Raw genomic sequence first — 22559 nt, forward strand, 5'->3', positions numbered from 1 at the left:
ACCCGTACCACTGGTTGAAAAGCCCTGCGCTAGGCCACAATTACAGTTTACAAATAAACCACTTTAGAGCTTACCTAAAGCTCTTTGGTTCAAGCGCTGACCGTAACATCTTGGAGCAGCGTGGGCTAAATTTCCCAATTACTGTAGCTTCTTTTTTCCTATCCCAAAGGAAAATATTTGAACGGAACTTCATTGTGGTGGGACCTTGAATTCTGACTTTGATCTCCATCCGCTGAATTTTTTTTGTACAGATTTGCCCTGAAAGACTGTGTCAGTGTGTTTCTTTTCAATATTCCTTAACTATCATTTACCCCTCTATGAAGCGTGAAGGGGAGGCAAGCGTGGAAGGGATCCTGAATCAGGTTGTCCTGGATCACCTACAGTTGGCGCCTCTCCAGTGGGGTGAGTAGTGCGAAGACTTGACAGTTCGGCAAAGTAGATTTTCTGATGTGGGTTTGCTCCTTGCTGAAATACTTTGCAAAAAGCGCTGGGAAACCTTTTCAAAAGTTGAACAGTGCAAAATGCCACTTGTGCTTTTTTAGAGGGGATCATTTATTAAATCTTTGGAGCCAAATGGCTTACTATGAAATTACCGCCTCTATATTTAGTTCACGTAGTCGTGGGGAATCATCCCGAGTAGACATTATTTTCCTCAAAAGCAGTTGCTAAGTGCTGGGTTACAGTTTTGCTGTCTGCTCCAGTGGACTGTAGGTGTGTTAAAATACAGCTTTGGGTACTTTGAATTATACAACGATTGTCACCCTTGTCTGAGTTACGAATTGCTGAGAATGTTCTTTGGTCTTTGGTTCCTACCTGGCTGCCCTTTCTGGGCACTTATTCTTTCTTAGTGATGTGTGGGTCTTGGAAGCTTAATTTTGTATATTAACACTATACAATCTTATCTATAAAACAATGAGTTTGAATGCAATATGGACTGCTTTGCTGACATTGGATGTAATTTGGTTTTATTGTTTTAATAGTTTGATTTTAAATACAAGTAGTTCTCACTTAATGCTAAACAGGACTGGAATTTCGATCGCTAAGTAAAAGGGTCATTAGCTGAAACATCATGTAATAATACTGACCACCGACACCCCAATCAACCAATAAAAAAAACACACCCCACCAGGCATCACATAAATACTACACATAGAATAGCCCAACGTACACATTCCGGTAGAGAGAAGTTCCCTGAGGATGGGCTCCAGCACAAGTTCAAAAGCTCGGAAGAGTAAACTTCTAGTTCCGGTGACTGATCCCTATTGGATCTTGAAAATCACGTGATCGTATTGCTCAGTGATGCAATTTCTGTATGCCTAGTTGTGGTTGTTAAGCCAGGAGCCTAACAACCAGAATAGAATAGAATACTTTATTGACTAAGTGTGATCGGACACACAAGTAATTTGTCCCCGGTGCAGAAGCTCTTAGTATACGTACAAGCAGCAAGTGATAAATCGTGGTCGTGATCATAATCATCATAAAATACATTCATCATAAATCATAAGACACAGCACTCGGTGATGGTCACAGGATACTGAATAAGCAATCAACATAAATTCATAATAGGATACAAATAAAAGCAGTCAACATAAGTCGAAAGATACAAGCAACAAAGTCATAAGAAGCTAAGGAAATAGATAATAGGAAAGATGAGAAGGATAATAAGTAATACAGGCCTACTAGGGTGACTGGACATCCCAAGGCATAAGACAGTGTGGTGGGAATTAGTTATTTAGCAAAAGGATGGCATTGGAGAAAAAAAACCTGTCCTTGTGTCTAGTTAGTTTTGGCGTACAGTGCTCCATAGCGCCATCTTGAAGGGAGAAGTTGAAACGGTTTACGTCGAGGATGCGAGGAACCTGTAGATATTTTTTCAGCCCTCTTTCTGACCCGTGCAGTCAATATACAGATCCTCGATGGAAGGCAGATTGGTTGCCATCATTTTTTCTGCAGTCCTAACTCTCCGTTGAAGTCTGTGTCTGTCTTCTAACAACAACCAGAACTTAACAACCAGAATTAGGTTTACCTAATTGTAAGCGGGCGCAAGAAGACAGAGAAGGTTAGCTGGTACGTCAAATCAGAGAGTGGCCTGGAATCACTACAGAACCGCCAAAGAGCTAAGTCCACCCCCCACCTCCCCAAGTTCTTTTGAGCGTTATCTAATTGTTCCCAAGAGTAGGCTACCAGACTGGGAAGATTCCTGTAGTATAGGCAGAACATAATAAAGTAGTTTGCTCAAACTCTGGTTGTTTGCACCTGACAGGATACTTGCTGAGCGAAGATCATTCAGCAAGGACCACCTGTAATGTGTTTCCTTGCTCTGAAAGCCTTTGAATCGAAGTGTTTCAAAATGTGGCCTTTAATAAAGAAAGATCCTGGGATTTTTGTGTGGCTGTGATAATTCTGTCATTACTGGGTGTTGATTAGACGGTTTGCTTCACTCTCTAATTAAAAAGCCCAGAGTTTGTTTACAAATTGCCTTTCAGTAAAATAATCAGATGGATTGGCACCTGCTGGTGCCCAGGGCTCTGCATACTGCCTGCCTGCCTGCTTGTTTTAATAAAGTACCTTTCTCTAATAGGAAAAAGATAATCAATCTTTGTGGTCACAAAGTAAGTCAATCAGTACTTGTATTAGTTTGTGATGGCGTATGTTCATTGCCTGTTATAGACATAAGTCATCATGCTTTAGTGATTCAAACTAGCTGCCTTTAACATGTACAGTAATTTAACAATAATAATCTTGCTAAAACTTCAAAACCTCAAAACACTTTCATAAATTTATCCTAAATTTTGCTTTTTGTTAGACACTGCATCTAAGAGATCGTGTAATGTTAGAGAGATAAGAGCAATTATAGCAAATCAATTTTAAGTGGACCCAAAAAAAAGTTTTCTTCGTCTGATTAACCAAAGGGATGTGTCTAAAATTTGAAGTGGAGTTTAAATGCTTATTGTAAAAAGATGCTTAACAATCACCAAATCTGTGAAAAGGGGGTACAGAGTGGTTCTAATTAGATTTGGACATTTGTGGTGGAGATGGGGCCTGAATATGGAGGTTCAAGAGGACCCCTGTAACACTTAGTAGAAATTAGCAATAATATCTTCCAATTTTAGTGGAAGTTGTAGGAAAAAGAGCAAGCAGAGCTGGAGGGTGGAGTTAAATGTGTCATCAGCTTAGAGTCATTATGTTGCCACAAAAGGTCCAAATTCAACCCCTCTTGAACTCTGTTGACCCTTATCTGGCACCAATTTAGTGTTGGACTTTAGTTGACTAGTTTCTTGTGTATAGGCTTGAGCATTAAATCTCTGAACTGCAACTTAATGTATGTTCTTGATCTTTGCACCTGACAGAAGTTTAGAAACGTTCTGTCCTAATTTGAAAATCTTGTTTAGTCATTCTTTTCAACTGACGGAGCAGGATATTTATGAGTAGCCATAAAAGCAGCTAGTGCTTTCAGATGCTGTAGAAGTCATGTTAACTTCCGAAGTTGGGAGATTGTTGGTTCTGGCATCTACCATCCCAACCCTGTGTATCTTCTCAGTCATCATCGTGGTCCTTAGATTAGGGTCGTAGCTACCTCATCTTTTCCGTACCTTCTTTTCTGTTCCTAATGAGAGCTGTTGAAGAGTTTGTGCTCCTTGTCCAGATCTGATCTCTGCTGCTGCTAGTCATGCCGCTTCCCTCAAGAAAATTCAAGGAAAGAACATCCAGATTAACTCTGTCTCATGTTGCTGATTTAGTGACGGCCTCTGAGTTTCCACCCTTGCTAAGATACTCCAGTGGAGACAGCAGAGATCATCTGGCTGAGAACTATCGCTTCGAAAAAATAAGAAAAAAAGACAGAATTCAACTCTTGTATGATAAGTACAGATGGGATGATCACACTTCTGTGGTGATGTGGCAGTGAAAACATCAAAGTGTCTTTCATTCCACAATAGTATCTGTTCCTTTTATTTTCTTTTTATACTTACTGTGTCTTACTGTTGCCCTTATTTGTTAAAACAGTCTTTTCTCCAAGGCTTATCTCTTGTGTTCCAATAATTCCAAATCTGAAATCCATTTATTTTTATAGTATTAAGAAAATAATCCATTTGATCGCAGCTGTTCTAGATGGTTGCTAGGGACATTACTTGCTTTTAGTACAGCTTTTAATCAATATTTCTATCTTGGGAGTTTCTAATATAATAGTAAGGTTTTCAGTATGCCTTGTTATGAGGGAAGACCAAATTTGAAAGTATTACTTCATTATTTGTTATTTGACCCAGCGTGCAATTCACTCGCTGGTTAAAAAACAAAGCAAAAAAACGCAACAGAAACATACTTGAGTTGATAATTCTTCTCTAAAGACAGAGCCTTGAAAGAGAAGTAAACTGATAGGAGGATCCAAATTTCCAATTTGGCTGTATCTGAACAATAAAAATAAATAACCACAATTTGTTGCATTCCTTCCAGTTAGTGCTAATCACAAATATTTAGAAGTTTACAGTAGTGGGAGATAATAATAATAATAATAATAATAATAATAATAATAATAATAATAATAATAATGATGATGATGATGATGATGATGATGATTGATGATGATGATGATGATGATGATGATGATGATGTAAAGTTGGATGGGACTTTGGAGGTCATCTAGTCCAACCCCCTGCTCAGGCAGGAAACCCTATACCATTTCAGACAAAATGCTGTCCAGTCTCTTCTTAAAAACTTCCAGTGTTGGAGCATTCACCGCTTCTGGAGGCAGGTTGTTCCACTGATGAATTGTTCTCACTGTCAGGAAGTTTCTCCTTAGTTCCAGGTTGCTTCTCTCCTTGATTAGTTTCCACCCGTTGCTTCTTGTTCTGCCTTCAGGTGCCTTGGAGAATAAGTCTAATCCGCTACTTGTACCACCAGGAGTCTTGTACCATCCCAGTCAACTGTATATATTTTTATTTAAAATGAAAGCTGCTGTGATGGAATGTAGTCTGGATTCCCAGGAGGGAGGAGCTGCATTCCACAGGAAAAAAGAGGCAACTCAGCCCAGATAGCATCTGTGAGCGAAAGAGGGTGAAGACAGCTCTTCCTTAGTAGTTCCTAGAGTACAGTGGTATCTTGGTCCTCAACTGCTTTGACACTCATTGAATTTGGTACTCAACGCATTTTGATGCAAAAAATTTGTCCTGGTACTCATTGTTTGGTACTCGACACACAAGCTAGAACATGTCGATGTCAGCTCCCTTGTGTCTCACTACATTATTCCTTATGGGAAAATGTGTTTGGTACTTATCATTTTGGTATTCATTGCACCTCCCGGAAGCCACCTGATGAGAAGGAAGGACTCACTGGAGAAGAGCCTAATGCTGGGAAAGATGGAGGGCAAGAGAAGAAGGGGACGACAGAGAAGGAGGTGGCTGGATGGAGTCACTGAAGCAGTAGGCGTGAGCTTAAATGGACTCTAAAAGATGGTAGAGGACAGGAAGGCCTGGAGGAACGTTGTCCATGGGGTCGCGATGGGTCGGACATGACTTCGCAACTAACAACAACAACCGAGGTACCACTGTACATGCTTCATGTACAGTAGATAGTAGTCTCTTCAGTTTGGCAAGATTCTGCCTAGAGGTGTGGAAGAATAAAGTTATCTGCTTGGAAGAATCACTCCCCGTCTTTCTTGATTTCTGGAGTCTGACAGCTGGTACAAAAATTCTGAAGACTTTTTCAGAAAGAAAGAACCAATTTTGGAAAGAGTTAAAGTATTAATCCTACTGCCTTTAAATCCAGTATAACATCCTGACCTAGAGGAACTCACCAGATACATATGTCATCCAAGGGGGAGTAATTGTGAGAATGTAATAATAACAGATGGACATTGTGGTGGGAGAGCCGAATAGAATTGTTAACCGGTTGTTTCTGAGTGTTTATAAATTTGCAGTGTGAGATTTTTAGACTCCTTTACAACTGTAATTCTTAAGAAGATGTTGGCCAATTACAGTTATAACTGTAATTCTTAAGAAGTAAAAGTTCTATCAGATGTGGATTGATAATGACACATTTGCGTAATAACGGTATAATAACAATGTAACTTAATAAAAAAGAGTTAACGGTTTGGTAAATAAGTTAAAAAAAATTAGTGACATCAGGAAAATTTAGAATTTACTATGCCTTGAAACAAGTTGTTCTGAAAGATAAGCAAAATAAAAAGCCTGCCTCGAGGTAAATAAAGTTATAATGTTTTGGCTGACCTAGCAGAAGGTCTATTATGAACAAGGGAAATAATATTAGCCTTTTGATTCCTGGAAGATTTATAGCTTAGAGGTAGTTGGGTGTGTACTTTAGTGGTCAGGAAATAGACTGAAATGAACTTGGCAATGGCAAGAAGAACTTTTCGGAGTGATTTTGTACCTTCCCTGCCAGCATCTTCCAGTGACTTTGCTTGTGAGAAATTAGCAGGGAAGGTTGCAAATACTGATCACGTGGCAGCCAAGATTTGGCAACTGGTGTAAGTCTGAGCTGGTTGTCAGTTTATTTGTTATGTATATGTAGGGGTGTGGGTCTATACATATGTTGTATATAGTATGTTTTAGGTGTGTGTCATGTATGTGTTTCACTTTGAGAGCGGGCAACTAAATTTCATTTTTGATGTGTGCCATTGTGCCCACAGTAAAAAAATGGCAATAAAGGTTTATCTTATCATCTTATCTTATCTTATCTTATCTTATCTTATCTTATCTTATCATCTTATCTTATCTTATCTTATCTTATCATCTTATCTTATCTTATCTTATCTTATCTTATCTTATCTTATCTTATATCTTATCTTATCTCTTATCTTATATCTTATCTTACCTTACCTTACCTTACCTTACCTTCCTTACCTTACCTTATCAATCACGTCACCATGGTGGTATTGCGATAGCCGAATTCTGATGAATCATCGTAAGTACCGGTCGTTCATGTGGCATCACAATTTTGAACAGTCAGAATAACAGAGTTGGAGGGGACCTTGGAGGTCATCTAGTCCAACCCCCTGCTCAGGCAGGAAACCCTATACCAGGGGTGTCAAACTGCCAGCCCGCGGGCCGGACGCATCATCGGGAAACCACGCGCACCCAATTGCCGGCAATGGGGAAAAAGCTCCGATACGTTGCGCGACATCACATGACGTCCCGAGTTTGACATGTCTGCCCTATACCATTTCGGACAAATGGCTGTCCAGTCTCTTCTTAAAAACTTCCAGTGTTGGAGCATTCACCACTTCTGGAGGCAGGTTGTTCCACTGATGAATTGTTCTCACTGTCAGGAAGTTTCTCCTTAGTTCCAGGTTGCTTCTCTCCTTGATTAGTTTCCACCCGTTGCTTCTTGTTCTGCCTTCAGGTGCTTTGGAGAATAGCTTGACTCCCTCTTATTCAGTCACTGAATGAGTGGTCATAAGTCAAGGACTACTATACTTCCTGAAGCCATTTTCATCAAATTTCTAAAATTACAGTTTGATCCCTGTTTTAATTTTATTTAATATGAACAATGTCATAGTCCACTGTTCTGCATTTTTTTCTTTTCTTTGCCGGCCTGTTTTTTGTTAAAAGCTCACCTTTTTGCAGTAGTAAGAAATCCAGTGTTATCTTACCTGTCAAATCTCCCTTCCCCTGTTGTTCTGCATTTTTATTCCTTTTCTAATATAATTGCATTCTTTCAGAACTACAACATCCCATAAGTGGCTGAGTAAGCATAACAGTTTATGAGACTAATTGAAGCTCTTAAAACCTCCCTTCCTTTGGCAGTTGTGCAAATCATATTATATCCTGCATTTTAGAAAAAGAACATCCATCTAGAATTTTTTTGTACTTCTGTTTGTTTTAAAATTCTGCTTCCAGCCTAACTCATTACCAGCCAGGACAAGGTGAATAATAATTTTCACTAACAATGTTGACACTGAATAAATAACCTTCACATTTTCCCTAATTAAGTAACGTGAGTTGTTTCTGTTCAGTCATGTTCTGCTCTCCGTGAACAAACTAACAAAACAACAGCAGGAGCTAATTTTATGTACCATTTCAAATGTTATCCACGGAAGGGATCGTGAAATATAAGAAACATTATTTAAACAGTGTCTCAATAACATTTAGACATCTGAGAATGCTGAATTATGCTATATCTGCAATTAAATGCCTACTTTGGTATTATATGTAAAAACTGGGAAACTAACTTGAATTCAGAAATGTCTATGGAGATTCTGAGTCATCCAGGTCAGGATTGCCCCAAAGATGCTTTTTTCAAAAGGCAACTGGACTTTCTTGTTTTTTTCCTTGAAGATGTTTCTGAACTGATCTGAACTGAACTGAAGAAGCTTCTTGGATGGGAAGCCAAACCTTTTCAAGCAAAAAAAAAACAAGAAAGCTCAGTTGCCTTTTAAAAAAGCATCTTTGGGATCGAGTTCAGAAATTGGCATTGTGAAGATCTGAACGAAAGCCATTTCCAAGTGACAGAACAATCACTTGATTCTATATAACAGGGGAACCATAAGTAGAGATTTAAATTTGATCTGATTAGTAAGTGAAGAGTAGGACAACTATAGTGACAGATTTTATCTTCCTGGGCTCCAAGATCACCACAGATGGGGACTGCAGCCAAGAAATTAAAAGACGCTTGCTCCTGGGGAGGAAAGCTATGGCAAATCTAGACAGCATACTAAAAAGGAGAGACATCACCCTGCCAACAAAAGTACATATAGTCAAGGCCATGGTTTTCCCAGTTGCAATGTATGGCTGTGAAAGTTGGACCATAAGAAAGGCTGAGCGCCAAAGAATTCTTTGAACTATGGTGCTGGAGAAGGCTCCTGCGAGTCCCCTGGACTGCAAGGCGATCAAACCGGTCAGTCCTAGAGGAGATCAACCCCAACTGCTCTTTAGAAGGCCAGATCCTGAAGTTGAAACTCAAGTACTTTGGCCACCTAATGAGAAGGAAGAACTCACTGGAGAAGAGCCTGATGCTGGGAAAGATGGAGGGCAAGAGAAGAAGGGGACGACAGAGAATGAGATGGCTGGATGGAGTCACTGAAGCAGTCGGCATGAGCTTAAATGGACTCCAGAAGATGGTAGAGGACAGGAAGGCCTGGAGAAATGTTGTTGATGGGTCGGACACGACTTCACAACTAACAACAACTACTACTACTACTCCCTTCTAGCACTGATAATGTTACCTAGTTGGGTAAGGTGATCAAACCGGTCAGTCAGATAACTTTTTTTAGAATGAAAAGCAGACTACAACGACGTAGACCAGACATGTCAAACACAAGGCCCGGGGGCCGGATGCGGCCCGCAAAGTGGTTTCATGTGGCCCGCGAAGCCACCTTGGAAATAGTGAGGGAACGGCCCCTGCTGCCTTGGCCCTGGCCCAGGCCGGCCGGGAGCCAATGTGCAATTTTGTAGTGGTCATCTTGGCACTTGCCCCGGTGGACCATGCCTTGGCGCTTGCCCCGGTCCCACCCCCTTCTGCCAGAGACCCTCAGATCTGTCGCACTCCTGCCCAGGCCCCCACAGGCACCCTGGGCGCGAATGTAGAACTGGCCACGCCCACCCAGTAGGCCACACCCACTCCATCCACGCCCACCCAGTAGGCTGCGCCCACTCTGGCCACACCCACCCAGCCCCCCAAGGGCAACCACAATGCTGATGGGCCCTCAGTGAAATTGAGTTTCTGTGGGGACAGCATCTGCGTGCTTTCCTTTGAGTCTTTTTCTCGTCCAAATAAGCGCTATCGTGCACGCAAAGAGCTGTCGAAGTAACACACGTTTTTGTTTAAATCTTTAGCCGCGCATTAAGTCTATCGTCTTTGTCCTACGAAAACGTTTACCTACTACGTCTCGTCTAGACTTTCTTTGAAGACTGTCCTCCCTCATGCGGTTGTAACAAGAAACCTACCTTTCTATGTTTTTTTTAAAAAAATAAACGACAGCTGGTAGAAGTATACCTCTGGAGTGAGAGTCGTCATTGAATCAAAAACAGAATTTTGAATTCTTGTGTCTATCTAAATCAGTGTTTCTCAACCTTGACAATTTTAAGGCATGTGGACTTCAACTCCCAGAATTCCACAGCCAGCAATTCTGGGAGTTGAAGTCCACATGCCTTAAAATTGTCAAGGTTGAGAAACACTGATCTAAATCCTTAGGTTATGGAAAATCCAAGGTTTATATTTGAATACATGAAAATGTAGCTGTCATTCCTCCCCCCCAAGTTATTACTGAAGAAAGCCAACAAATGCTTTCTTTAGACTAGGGGTAAGCAACCTTGGCTCTTTTATGACTCATGGACTTCAACTCCCAGAATTCCTGAGCCAGCCATGCTGAGGGGAAAGGGAAAGGTATCCATGCTGAGCCATGCTGGCTCAGGAATTCTGGGAGTTGAAGTCCACAAATCTTAAAGTTGCCAAGATTGAGGACCCCTGATATAGGGCAGGGGTAGGCCACCTTGGCTCTTTTAGGACTCGTGGACTTCAACTCCCAGAATTCCTGAGCCAGCCGTGCTGAGGGGAAAGGGAGAGGTTTCCAAGCTGAGCCATGCTGACCTAGATGATAGATAGATAGATAGATAGATAGATAGATAGATAGATAGATAGATAGATAGATAGATAGATAGATAGATAGATAGATAGATAGATAGATAGATAGATAGATAGATAGATAGATAGATAGATAGACAGACAGACAGACAGACAGACAGACAGACAGACAGACAGACAGACAGACAGACAGACAGACAGACAGACAGACNGACACCCCTGTCGTAGACGCACGAAAGGAAACTCAGAAAAAGAGCAGGTTTATTCGCGATAGCACGTGCGTTTCTCGACAGCTTCATTGTGTGCAAAAACAAATTTAGAAATCGGCGCGTAATTCAGATAGCAGAAACAGGATGCTTTTGCAAATGGATGATGCAGAGCAGATCTGAAAGAAACTTCTGACAGGAGGGATATGCGGTTGTAACAAGAAACCTACCTTTCTATGCTTTTTTTAAAAAAATAAACGACAGCTGGTAGAAGTATACCTCTGGAGTGAGAGTCGTCATTGAATCAAAAACAGAATTTTGAATTCTTGTGTCTATCTAAATCAGTGTTTCTCAACCTTGACAATTTTAAGGCATGTGGACTTCAACTCCCAGAATTCCACAGCCAGCATTGCTGGCTGTGGAATTCTGGGAGTTGAAGTCCACATGCCTTAAAATTGTCAAGGTTGAGAAACACTGATCTAAATCCTTAGGTTATGGAAAATCCAAGGTTTATATTTGAATACATGAAAATGTAGCTGTCATTCCTCCCCCCAAGTTATTACTGAAGAAAGCCAACAAATGCTTTCTTTAGACCAGGGGTAGGCAACCTTGGCTCTTTTATGACTCATGGACTTCAACTCCCAGAATTCCTGAGCCAGCCATGCTGAGGAGAAATGGAGAGGGTTCCATGCTGAGCCATGCTGGCTCAGGAATTCTGGGAGTTGAAGTCCACAAATCTTAAAGTTGCCAAGATTGAGGACCCCTGATATAGGGCAGGGGTAGGCCACCTTGGCTCTTTTAGGACTCGTGGACTTCAACTCCCAGAATTCCTGAGCCAGCCGTGCTGAGGGGAAAGGGAGAGGTTTCCAAGCTGAGCCATGCTGACCTAGATGATAGATAGATAGATAGATAGATAGATAGATAGATAGATAGATAGATAGATAGATAGATAGATAGATAGACAGACAGACAGACAGACAGACAGACAGACAGACAGACAGACAGACAGACAGACCTAGATCAGGGGTAGGCAACCTTGGCTCTTTTATGACTCGTGGACTTCAACTCCCAGAATTCCTGAGCCAGTCATGCTGAGGGGAAAGGGAGAGGTTTCTATGCTGAAGACCATGCTGGCTCAGGAATTCTGGGAGTTGAAGTCTACAAGTCATAAAAGAGCCAAGGTTGCCTACCCCTGCCCTAGAGAGTAAGGCAATTTTTTCATCTGCTTCCCCTCCCCACTTTTTTTTTCTTGCTTTCCCTTCAAATACTCTCTTCCCCACCTCTCTTTGGAGGGTTGACCTTATCAAAGTGCAATGAAGCTTATTTGGCTTGCAGGTTTCAGATTTGCTTCAGGGTGTAAAAAAAGAAAAAAAAAAGTCTTTATGCTACCAGAAGGAGGGGGAAAAAAAATCAGCTTCCATTCTGGAAAGTAGAGTAATGTTACCACTGCTTTACACTATAAATCTGGCATGGCTTGTGGGAAAGATTAATGATGAGCTCTGAGATTGGAGTCTGCTGCTGTCGTTACCGCTGTTGTTGTTGTTATTATTACTGCATTAAGGGAAAAGTAATTCAGCTTCTCTTCATTCTACGCACAGTTAATAATACAATTGTAAATCCCAACTCATTTTTGCATAACGTAAGAGCACCATATCTTTAAATGAGAGTTGTATGCGACAGTTTGCATCTTCCCCCCCCCTCCCCTTGTGGGATCTCATTGGCATCTGCGCGCGTCTATTTATAGCAGGAGCACAATTATTTCCATTTCATTGTGATGTCTTTGGGTGGCTGAGATATTTTTAGCTGTAAAATTGGATCTGGAGGAGAAAGGTCAGGAATTTTGATGAGGCTTAAAAGTCTTTTTCTTCAAGGGCTGCTGTGTATCAGGGGTTTCTCTCTTTCTCCATAGTCACCTCAGTTATTGTGATACACCAGATCAAGCTTCTCAACAATTCTGCTCTCGCAGTGTAATTGCCATCACCTAATAGAAGCCCTGCTGGAGCACGCTTTGTTACCCAAGCTGTTTAAAATTCTGCACCTTGAGAATCAGAAATGGGCCTTTATTCTTTTATTATTTACATAGGTGAAATGGCATGCAATCAGAGCCCCAGGAGGTAAGTACTGTGAAATCAACAGCATTGTTGTTTTCTTAATGGGGAAATGGTGCAAAATAGCAAGTCCAAACAAATTGTGATGTCCACATCATATGCCATTCGATCTGTATTGTTTTCCAAAATCAAGCAGCTCATATGGGGTAGGTCAGTGATGGCGAACCTTTTAGAGACCGAATGCCCAAAAACTGACCCCGCCCCCGCTCCACCTCTGACCGGCCCCTGCTCTGCCCCCCACCCTGTCCCCCACCCCATCTGCCCGCAGGGCCACTTGCCACCTCCAGGGCCCGCCGCAGATCGCCCAGGCAGCCCAGCAGCGCCATGGCGGCCACGCCCTCTGCCCGCACCTTGCAGCATCAACTGTGTGGGATGGGGCATGAGGGCAGAGTCTTGTCTACACTGCCTGGCTGCCATTTCCTTCGCTGCGCTGCTCCGCTCCGTGTGGGCCACGCTCGGGGACGACTCTCCTCCAGGGGGGCTGATGGTGAGGAGGGGGTCGTGGGGGGAGGCGAGGCTGGGGCAACGGCACGTGTGCCCACAGAGAGGGCTCCAAGTGCCGCCTCTGGCATGCGTGCCATAGGTTCGCCACCACTGGGGTAGGTTAACCGGTGGAGGAACCAGAATACAACCTTTGCTTCATTGACAACAGCACATTTTTTGAATAAGTTATTGTTTTCTTAATTATTCAAGGCCAACACAATCCACTGAGACTCCACCATGCAAGGTGGAGAAAAATTCCAAAATACAATAAATTAAAAAAACAACAAACAAAAAACAATCCACTATCATAGAAGAGAGTAATAGACTCGGAAGGGACCATGGAGGAACAGCTCCCAGCTCAATTAGGAGATCCTATACAATTCCAGACAAATGATTCTCTCTGTTCTCTTTTTGAAAACCTCCCATGATAGAGCACCTCATCTTTATCATCATCTTCCTCTTCATCATCATCCATATCCTCATCATCTTCATCATCATACCTATGTATCGTGGCACCCCAAACACAACTAAGTTCAGGAAGTCCATTGGAACAGTATGGCTTTAAATTGGCTGCTTCATAGCAAGGAGGTTGGGGATGAGACTAGCTCTCAAGGAGACTTCCCCTTCGTTATTGGAGCCATCTGTACTTTCAGAGATAAGTATTGGCAACTGGCATGTATTTATGACAGTTGCAGCATCCCTGGGGGGGGAGGGGGGAGGTGGTGTGATCTCCTTTTGCCACCTTCGGACAAGCCAAGTCAATGGGGAAGCCGGATTCCCTTAATGACTGTGGCAAGAAAGGTCGTCAACTGGGACAAAACTGACTTCTCAAAATTCAGACGCTTGGCAACTGACTTGTATTTATGACCGTTGCTGTGACCCAAGGTCATGTGATCGCCGTTTGCCAAGTCAGTGGGGAAGCCAGATTCCCTTAATATCCATGTTACTCACTTAACAACTGCAGCGATTCACTTAGTAACATTGGCGAGAAAGGTCGTAAAATGGGTCAAAACTCTACAATTGTCTTGCTTAGAAACAGAAATTTTGGGCTCAGTCGTGGACGTAAATCAAGGACTACCCGTGTCGCCTGATAAATCATCATTGGCTGGTTCCCCTCTTATTGTCTATGGAGATTCTCCGTCTTCCAGGTCATGGTTGTCCCAAAGGTGCTTTTTCACGAGGCAACTGGACTTTCTTTTTTTCCCTTTAAAGACGTTTCGCTTCTCATCCAAGAAGCTTCTTCAGCTTCTTTAGTACCATTTGAAGTTACATGGGCACTGAAAAAACTCAACGGAGCCTGGCACTTAGTACTGGAGGCTAAAACATACGAAGAATGGCTGTGGGACTTGGGTCTGGCTAGTCTAAAGAAAAGAAGAAATAGGGGAGACATGATAGCAGTGTTCCAGTATCTGAAGGGCTGCCACAAGGCAGAGGGGGCCAGGTTGTTCACCAGAGGGAAGGACGAGAAACAACGGTTGGAAACTGATCAAAGAGAGAAGCAACCTAGAATTAAGGAGAAACTTCCTGACAGTGAGGACAATCAACCAGTGGAACAGCTGTCCTCCAGAAATCGTGGGCGCTCCATCACTGGAGATTTTAAAGAAAAGACTGGACATTCACCTGCCTGAGATGGTGTAGGTTCTCCTGCTTAAGCGGGGGGCTGGACTAGAAGACCTCCAAGGTCCCTTCCAGCTCTATTGTATTCTAGATTCTACTTTTGCAGCATCTCTAGGATCAGGTGATCAAAATTCAGGTCGCTTGGCAACCGGTGTGTATTTACGACAACTGCAGCATCCCAGGATCATCTGATTGCCACTTGCGACCTTTCCAGCTGGCTTCTGACAGGCAAAGCCAATGAGGAAAACCGGATTCACTTCACGACTGTGTGATTCACTTAACTGCAGCGATTCACTTAGCAAGTGGGGCCGACAACCTTGTCATGAAATTGGGTGCGATTCCCCTAACAACTGTTTGCTTAGCGATAAAAAATTTGGTCTCAATTGTGATCGTAAGTCGAGGACTGCCCGTATATTGGGGAAGGAGTCTGAATAGATAGCACTAGTTCAGGGGTGAGGCAACCTTGGCTCTTTTATGACTCGTGGACTTCAAATCCCAGAATTCCTGAGCCAGCATGGGGGAACTATGGCCCCTTTATGACTCATGGACTTCAACTCCCAGAATTCCTCAGCCAGCATGGGGGAACTATGGCCCCTTCATGACTTGGGACTTCAACTCCCAGAATTCCTCAGCCAGCATGGGGGAACTATGGCCCCTTCATGACTCGTGGACTTCAACTCCCAGAATTCCTGAGCCAGCATGGGGGAACTATGGCCCCCTCATGACTCATGGGCTTCAACTCCCAGAATTCCTGAGCCAGCATGGCTCAGCTTGGAAACCTCTCCCTTTCCCCTCAGCATGGCTGGCTCAGGAATTCTGGGAGTTGAAGTCCACGAGTCATAAAAGAGCCAAAGTTGCCTCACCCCTGAACTAGTTTAATGGGTAAAGGATAGGTGAGGGGAGAGTTACATGGTGGAAAGTCCTTTGTGAAATACAATTGGATTCCTTGCAATTCGCATCCCATTTTTGAATATTATATCTCCTTTTGAAAATACGCCTCAAAAAGGATTCAGTAAATTGTTCAGAAACCACCACCCCTACACCAGTAGTTACTAAAACCTGTGAGGAGAGCACGCTTAGCCTTTAGAAGATAAAATGGATCACTTTCTTCAGATATCCAAAGAAATATCACGTATAAGGAAACAGATTTATCGTTATTGCCTTGGAGTGAAGGATGGGGATTTATTTTCTTAGCTTGCGGGAAAATACGTTGTACTCGAATGTTAGAATTTTTTTTAAAGAACATCTTAGCAGCAGAATTAAAGATGTGGCTGACTTCTTTCTGGATACAGAGACCAGACAATGATCTGTAAGAAATGGCTTTGATTTGGTCACTTGCCTTGGCCAAGGAAGTTAAAAGCAGTGACTTAAATTACCCTTCCAGTTATATGACTCCACGTAGTAAAACAGTTGGTTCTTTGATGTAAACTACATCTGCAGCTTTGTGCTATCAAATGTTTTAAAATTCTCACGTGTTCTTCGAGTCCTATGGAACACCTCAAAAAGACGGTGTATCTCCCACATTCGGACTTTTTTTATACGAAATTTCTTTACAAAAATATGTTCATAGAACGTATCTCTTTTATGTTACTTAATACTTACTAAAGGTTGGTCCCAGTAAAACGATCTACTAAGTAGAATCAAGGAAATTTCATAAAAAAAAAAAAAAATGCTTTTGTTGTGCTGCTCTTTCTTTTCGGCCCTGAGAAAAACGTATCTGAAAAAAAAAAATAATTTAGAAAGCAAGATTTTTATGAACTAAAACATTAGTCTTCCCAGTTTAGAAAAAGGAACATGAGTTTATAGTACGGAACGCATTAAATCAACTGAAAAGTGATTTACAAAGTGACGCTTAGTATTAGGTAGCAAAAATGTTTCTGTAACGATTAATGTATACTAGAATTAGAATTATCGTACAAGTTCTAATTGTATTTGAAGCAAGATCTAATTGTAATTGTAACAAATGAGGAGAAAAAGCAATAGGTGGGTCATGGAGAAATTCATTTGGATTCTTTTCCTGAACAAAGGTTGAAGTTGATGATCTAAGGCAGGGGGATCCCTAACTCCTGGGCTGCGGCCCATTCAAAACTGGGCCACGGAAGTGGCGGGTGAACTCATGTATACCTCCACTTGCGTGCACAGTAGGTACACAACTGCACGTGTGCATCTCCATTTTTGTGAGTGGCAGGCGCTCATGCCTGCCGCTTGCACAAATGGAGCTGCTCGTGGGCACGTGCTCACCCACCGCTCATGGGGAATTATCCCCTCTCTCCCCCCCCCCACTGATCCGCAAAGCCAGAAAGGTTGGGGACCACTGACCCTTGGACCTTATCAAAAAATAAAGTTTTAGGTAAGAGTGAGATAAGAGTTGTAGAGAGTAAGGAAAATTACCTCGATGGAGATATGCAGGATCTGTTGCCTCGCTAAAAGGAGCTGAAAGACTGTTTAAGTCCACAACTGCGAGATACTATTTGAAAAGCAGCTTAAGTTTAAGGAACCACCCCCCATGGGGTTTATGGAGGAGGAGGAGGAGGAGGAGAAGGAGGAGGAGGAGGAAGAGGAAGACTTTGGGATGCTTGGTGCTCTCTAAGGCTGGTTGTTGTTTTTTTATTTTTTGCAGATATTTCATTACCCAACTAGATAACATCATCAGTGCTGGAAGCTCCCTCTCTCATCTCCAGTAACTAAAATGTTACAAATAATGTTTGACTAAATTAAATAAATTACTTCCAGAAGAGTGATTTTTAACATTTAAGTTACTAAATTAAACAGATTACATCCAGAAGAGTGAAAAAAGCACAGACTGCAATGAAATGAAGATAAAGCTGTAGGAAAGAGTAAAACGAAGGCGGTATAAATTTTAAAAATTGACTATCTAAAACAGGGGTGTCAAACTCGCTACATCACATGATGTGTCACAACGTATCGCTTCTTTTTTTCCATTGCCGGCAATGGGGTGGGCCTGGTTTCGGCATGACGCATCCGGCCCGCAGGCCGGCAGTTTGACACCCCTGATCTAAAATGAAACTACATGATAAAACCACAGTGGAATAACAGGTGTGAAAATCTGAGTATTCAAACTGCTTTGTAAAATCCTTGTTGTTAGTTGCGAAGTCGTGTCCGACCCATCGTGACCCCATGGACAATGTTCCTCCAGACCTTCCTGTCCTCTACCATCTTCTGGAGTCCATTGAAGCTCACGCCTACTGCTTCAGTGACTCCATCCAGCCACCTCATTCTCTGTCGTCCCCTTCTTCTCTTGCCTTCCATCTTTCCCAGCATTGGGCTCTTCTCCAGTGAGTCCTTCCTTCTCATTAGGTGGCCAAAGTACTTGAGTTTCAACTTCAGGATCTGACCTTCTAAAGAACAGTCAGGGTTGATCTCTAGGACTGACCGGTTTGATCGCCTTGCAGTCCAGGGGACTCGCAGGAGTCTTCTCCAGCACCAGAGTTCAAAGGCCTCAATTGGGTGAGTGTTACATATAATTTCATAAGTACAGGATCTAGTATGCTGGCAGCATCAACATGGTTTTCTTTGAAAGCAAGTAAATTAACTTGCTGCAAGAGGCTGCTATGGATCTAGAATCACAAAAAAGTAGATTTTTTTTGTCTCTGCGTGATTCATTATCCTGAAAGAAGTATTCCAGCATTTCCTCATCAGAGCTTTACAAAGACATTGGATAGATTGGATGGCTCCTGAAACTTTATTGTTTCAACATAAAATTAAGATCAGCTTGAAAAAAATAGCCATTGACTGAGGAAACAGTAAATTTGGAAGAAATTCTGACAACCTGAGGTGGTAGAAAACAAAAGAGAAAAGGTATAAAAGGCAGTTTTATGACAACAATTCGCTCCAGAATTTCCATTTAACAATGCCGTTGTTAAATGAAGCACACCTGATTTTACAGCCTGTTTTGCCACATTTGTTAAGCGAATCAACATAGTTGTTAAATGAATCATGCAGACATTAAACACATCCAGCTTTCCCCATTGACTTTGCTTCTCAAGAGTCCAGCTGGGAAAATCACAAATGGCGATCAGATGACGCTGGGATGCTATAACCATTGTAAATAAATGCCTGTTGCCAGCACCTGAATGTTGTTCATGTGTTCAACAGTCACAAGTGCGAGGACCGGCTATAAGTCACCTTTTTTGGAGCCATGGTAACTTTGACCATTCACTAAATGAATGGTTGTAAGTCAAAGGCTACTTTGAAGAGAATTGGGGAAAACCTGTCAAAAGTAAGATGGAAAGATTAGTGCGAATTACACATCCTCCAAAGTGCAACTTCATGCATTAGCTCTTGCATAAAAGTGACAAAAAGGACTGTTGCGTAACTAAGATCATATTCTTTTTCTTGCATTCAACTGATTAGTTGAGATAGAGAGAAGGTAGTAAAATTAGATTTTTATTGTAAAATTGTCTGCTCCGTAGCACTTCTAATAGAAAGTAAAATATCCAGTAAAGCCTTAGAAGAAGAATATTGACTAATCAGAATTCAAGTAATACAAACCTATTAGAACTTAATTATGCCACTTCGGTACAAAAAGCTAAATCTAACTTTCTTTTAAATTCAGACTCTTTACTCAATAGTTTAACCACAATTTCTTGGGAACATCTCTGTCTGTCTCTCAGTCTCTCTCTCTCTCTCTCTCTCTCTCTCTCTCTCTCTCTCTCTCTCCCCCTCTCTCCCTCTCTCTCCCTCTCCTCTCTCTCCCTCTCCTCCTTCTCTCTCTCCCCCTCTCCCTCCCTCTCCTGTCTCTCTCCCTGTCCCTCCCCCTCTCTCTCCCCCTCTCCCTCTCTCTCTCCTCTCTCTCTCTCCCTCTCCCTCTCTCTCCTCCCTCTCTCTCTCTCTCTCACACACACACACAAACACAAACACATATTTGTTATGCTTGCAATCTTTACTCCATCTCTTATAAAGGCACTGTCTCTGAGAAGGCTTTTTTGGAAGAGGGCAGATGAGAAAATGTTCACGAATCTCATTTATCTTCCAGCTTTGTGACAGTTCATTCACTCTAAAAAGGCTGATCATAGGCACAACAGATCTATTTCTAATGTCTTTGATCTATCTTTAGACTTGCTTTGAGTATCAGTAGGGCAAATTAAGACATGACTAAAAAGTTGCAATGACTAGAAATGGGGGGGGGGGAATACAACATCAATGCAGAAATATTTTTTTAAAATTCCTGAATAACTCTATTTAGACAGCAAACAATTTATATAGGTGTTAAAACTATCTATCTTATATAAATAAAAATGTAAATGTTCGTTTGTTCAAAATCTTAAATCTCCGAAAGTTCTTCACCGATTGCTTTGAAATTTTGAAACAACGTTGCATTCAAATACACGCATGTTTTTATATACCTATATTATATAGATGTCATACCTGTGACAGGTAAAAACATGCTTTTTTTGAAAAACAGTGCCATCTGTTGGACGTAAAAGCAACACACGCTTTTACCAGAGTGAGCCACAGCAACGCGTGGCCGGGTATAGTTAGTACGTAATAAAAAAACAACCTCAATATGTCTTTGGTAGCTTTGATATTCAGAAGTCTGTCCGAAATGCAGTGTCTTTCTAATAAAACTGGTAATGATCATATTAAACAAATGCAGGTATAGCAGCAAAAAGTTAATCTTGAATTTCTCTTTGGATACCCCATACTATATAGCAGAAATAAAATCTACCCATATTTATCTGAAAGGAAAAAAACATTTCATCCCAGATGACACCCTGCCTCCGCAGAGGAAAATCAGACGGAAAAGATTCCTTAGCCTATTGGTGTTAATCTCAGATAAATGTCTTAGGCTTCTTTTCAGATAAGGGTAGTTATTTGTTATTTTCCAACTTTAATGTCAGCTCTAGTAGTTCAGTAATTACGATATGTCTACATGCAGGTTTTTCTTCTGCACAACAGCCCTGTGAAACAGATTGGCAGGGAAGAAAGAGACTAGCCCAGGGGTAGGCAACCTTGGCTCTTTTATGACTCGTGGACTTCAACTCCCAGAATTCCTGAGCCAGCATGGCTCAGCTTGGAAACCTCTCCCTTTCCCCTCAGCATGGCTGGCTCAGGAATTCTGGGAGTTGAAGTCCACGAGTCATAAAAGAGCCAAGGTTGCCTATCCCTGGACTAGCCCAAAGTCATTCAGTGAACCTCTGTGGCTGTGGATAGATTTGAACCTGGGACTCCTCAGTACTACCGAACCCATCGCTTGCGTTGTCCTCAAGCTCATTCCAGATACCACCATAGAGGAAGTTTGCAATGTCCTTTCAGGCACATTTTGACACCAGTTGCTCGTTCAAAGTCAGGAAGATCTGTAGAGACCGTGACGTTCTTGGGCTCCGCTCCCACCAGGAGATTTTTGTGTTCAATACCAAAACAACAATCCGTGTGTGTGACATCTAGCAGCTCTTGAGACTTTTCGTATGAGGGCAGTTTTCCATCCCCGATACTCAGTGGCAGATAGTCATCTGTTTTCTTTGAAATTTGATGAGCATCACAGTTATCGGTTATTAAAAGCAGAAGTGTTTGACTTTATTCAAATGACTCATTCAGAGAAGATCTTTGCTCGATCTCCCTTGTATGTCTGCAAAATTCTCGAAGCCTCCTTGTGGCCTTCTTTTCCCCATCTATATCTTTCGAACTGCTCAACACACCCTTCTCCCCCCCGTTCCCTTTTTTAATCCTGAAATGAAAGAATATTATTGCTTTCCAGAGCCGTAGAAAGATAGATGGACGTGATAAAATCACTGGTTTGACTCACCGTTTTTCCTTCGTAAAAGAAAGAACACAAGCTTTACAAAGGGCATTTTATTCTGCTCCCAAGTAGTATCTCTTTTTCTCATTAGAAAGAACGTCAGAGCTCTTGGTCTCCCTCCCCGATTTGTCACGGTCTTTACCGTATATGTTAGACATTTGGACTGGATTTATTCCTTTGTTTTCCCTTGATCCCAGAGATAGGCTGAGGAAGAGGCATTCAAGTTTTTGTTTAAGAAATGGTAGTAGCGATGCTGCCTAATCCTAAATTCCATGAAGACCAGGCTCCTATCTGCTGGATGTTGTAGAGGTGCTTTTTCCAAAAGTAAGGTTCTACATTTAGGCAAAAAAACCCAAATGTACAGGTATAGTATAGGGGGTACTTTGCTCAATAGTAGTAACTGTGAGAGGGATCTCGGAGTCCTAGTGGACAATCATTTAAATAGGAGCCAGCCGTGTGCTGCAGCTGCCAAAAAAGCCAACACAGTGCTGGGCTGCATTAACAGAGGGATAGAATCAAGATCACGTGAAGTATTAATACCACTTTACAAGGCCTTAGTAAGGCCACACTTGAAATACTGCATCCAGTTTTGGTCACCACGATGTAAAAAAGATGCTGAGACTCTAGAAAGAGTACAGAGAAGAGCAACAAGGATGATTAGGGGACTGGAGGCTAAAACATATAAGGAACGGCTGCTGGAATTGGGGTATGTCTAGTTTAATGAAGAGAAGGATGAGGGGGGAATATGATAGCAGTCTTCCAATATCTCAGGGGCTGCCCCAAAGAAGAGGGAGTCAAGCTATTCTCCAAAGCGCCCGAAGGCAGGACAAGAAGCAACAGATGGAAACT

At 42.0% G+C, this 22559-nt stretch overlaps 1 protein-coding gene across 1 annotated transcript in view; it reads left to right on the forward strand.

The window, feature by feature from the left end:
- TRAPPC9 (trafficking protein particle complex 9) overlaps positions 1 to 22559 on the forward strand; it is a 283369-nt gene that overhangs the window by 112126 nt on the left and 148684 nt on the right. The window contains exon 21 of the mRNA XM_015820169.1: positions 312 to 402. Coding sequence (XP_015675655.1) covers positions 312 to 402 — 91 coding nt within the window. The remainder of the gene's footprint in view (positions 1 to 311; positions 403 to 22559) is intronic.

This window comes from Protobothrops mucrosquamatus, unplaced genomic scaffold, assembly GCF_001527695.2.
Source record: "Protobothrops mucrosquamatus isolate PMUCROS unplaced genomic scaffold, P.Mucros_1.0 scaffold1079, whole genome shotgun sequence".
Lineage (NCBI taxonomy): Eukaryota > Metazoa > Chordata > Lepidosauria > Squamata > Viperidae > Protobothrops > Protobothrops mucrosquamatus.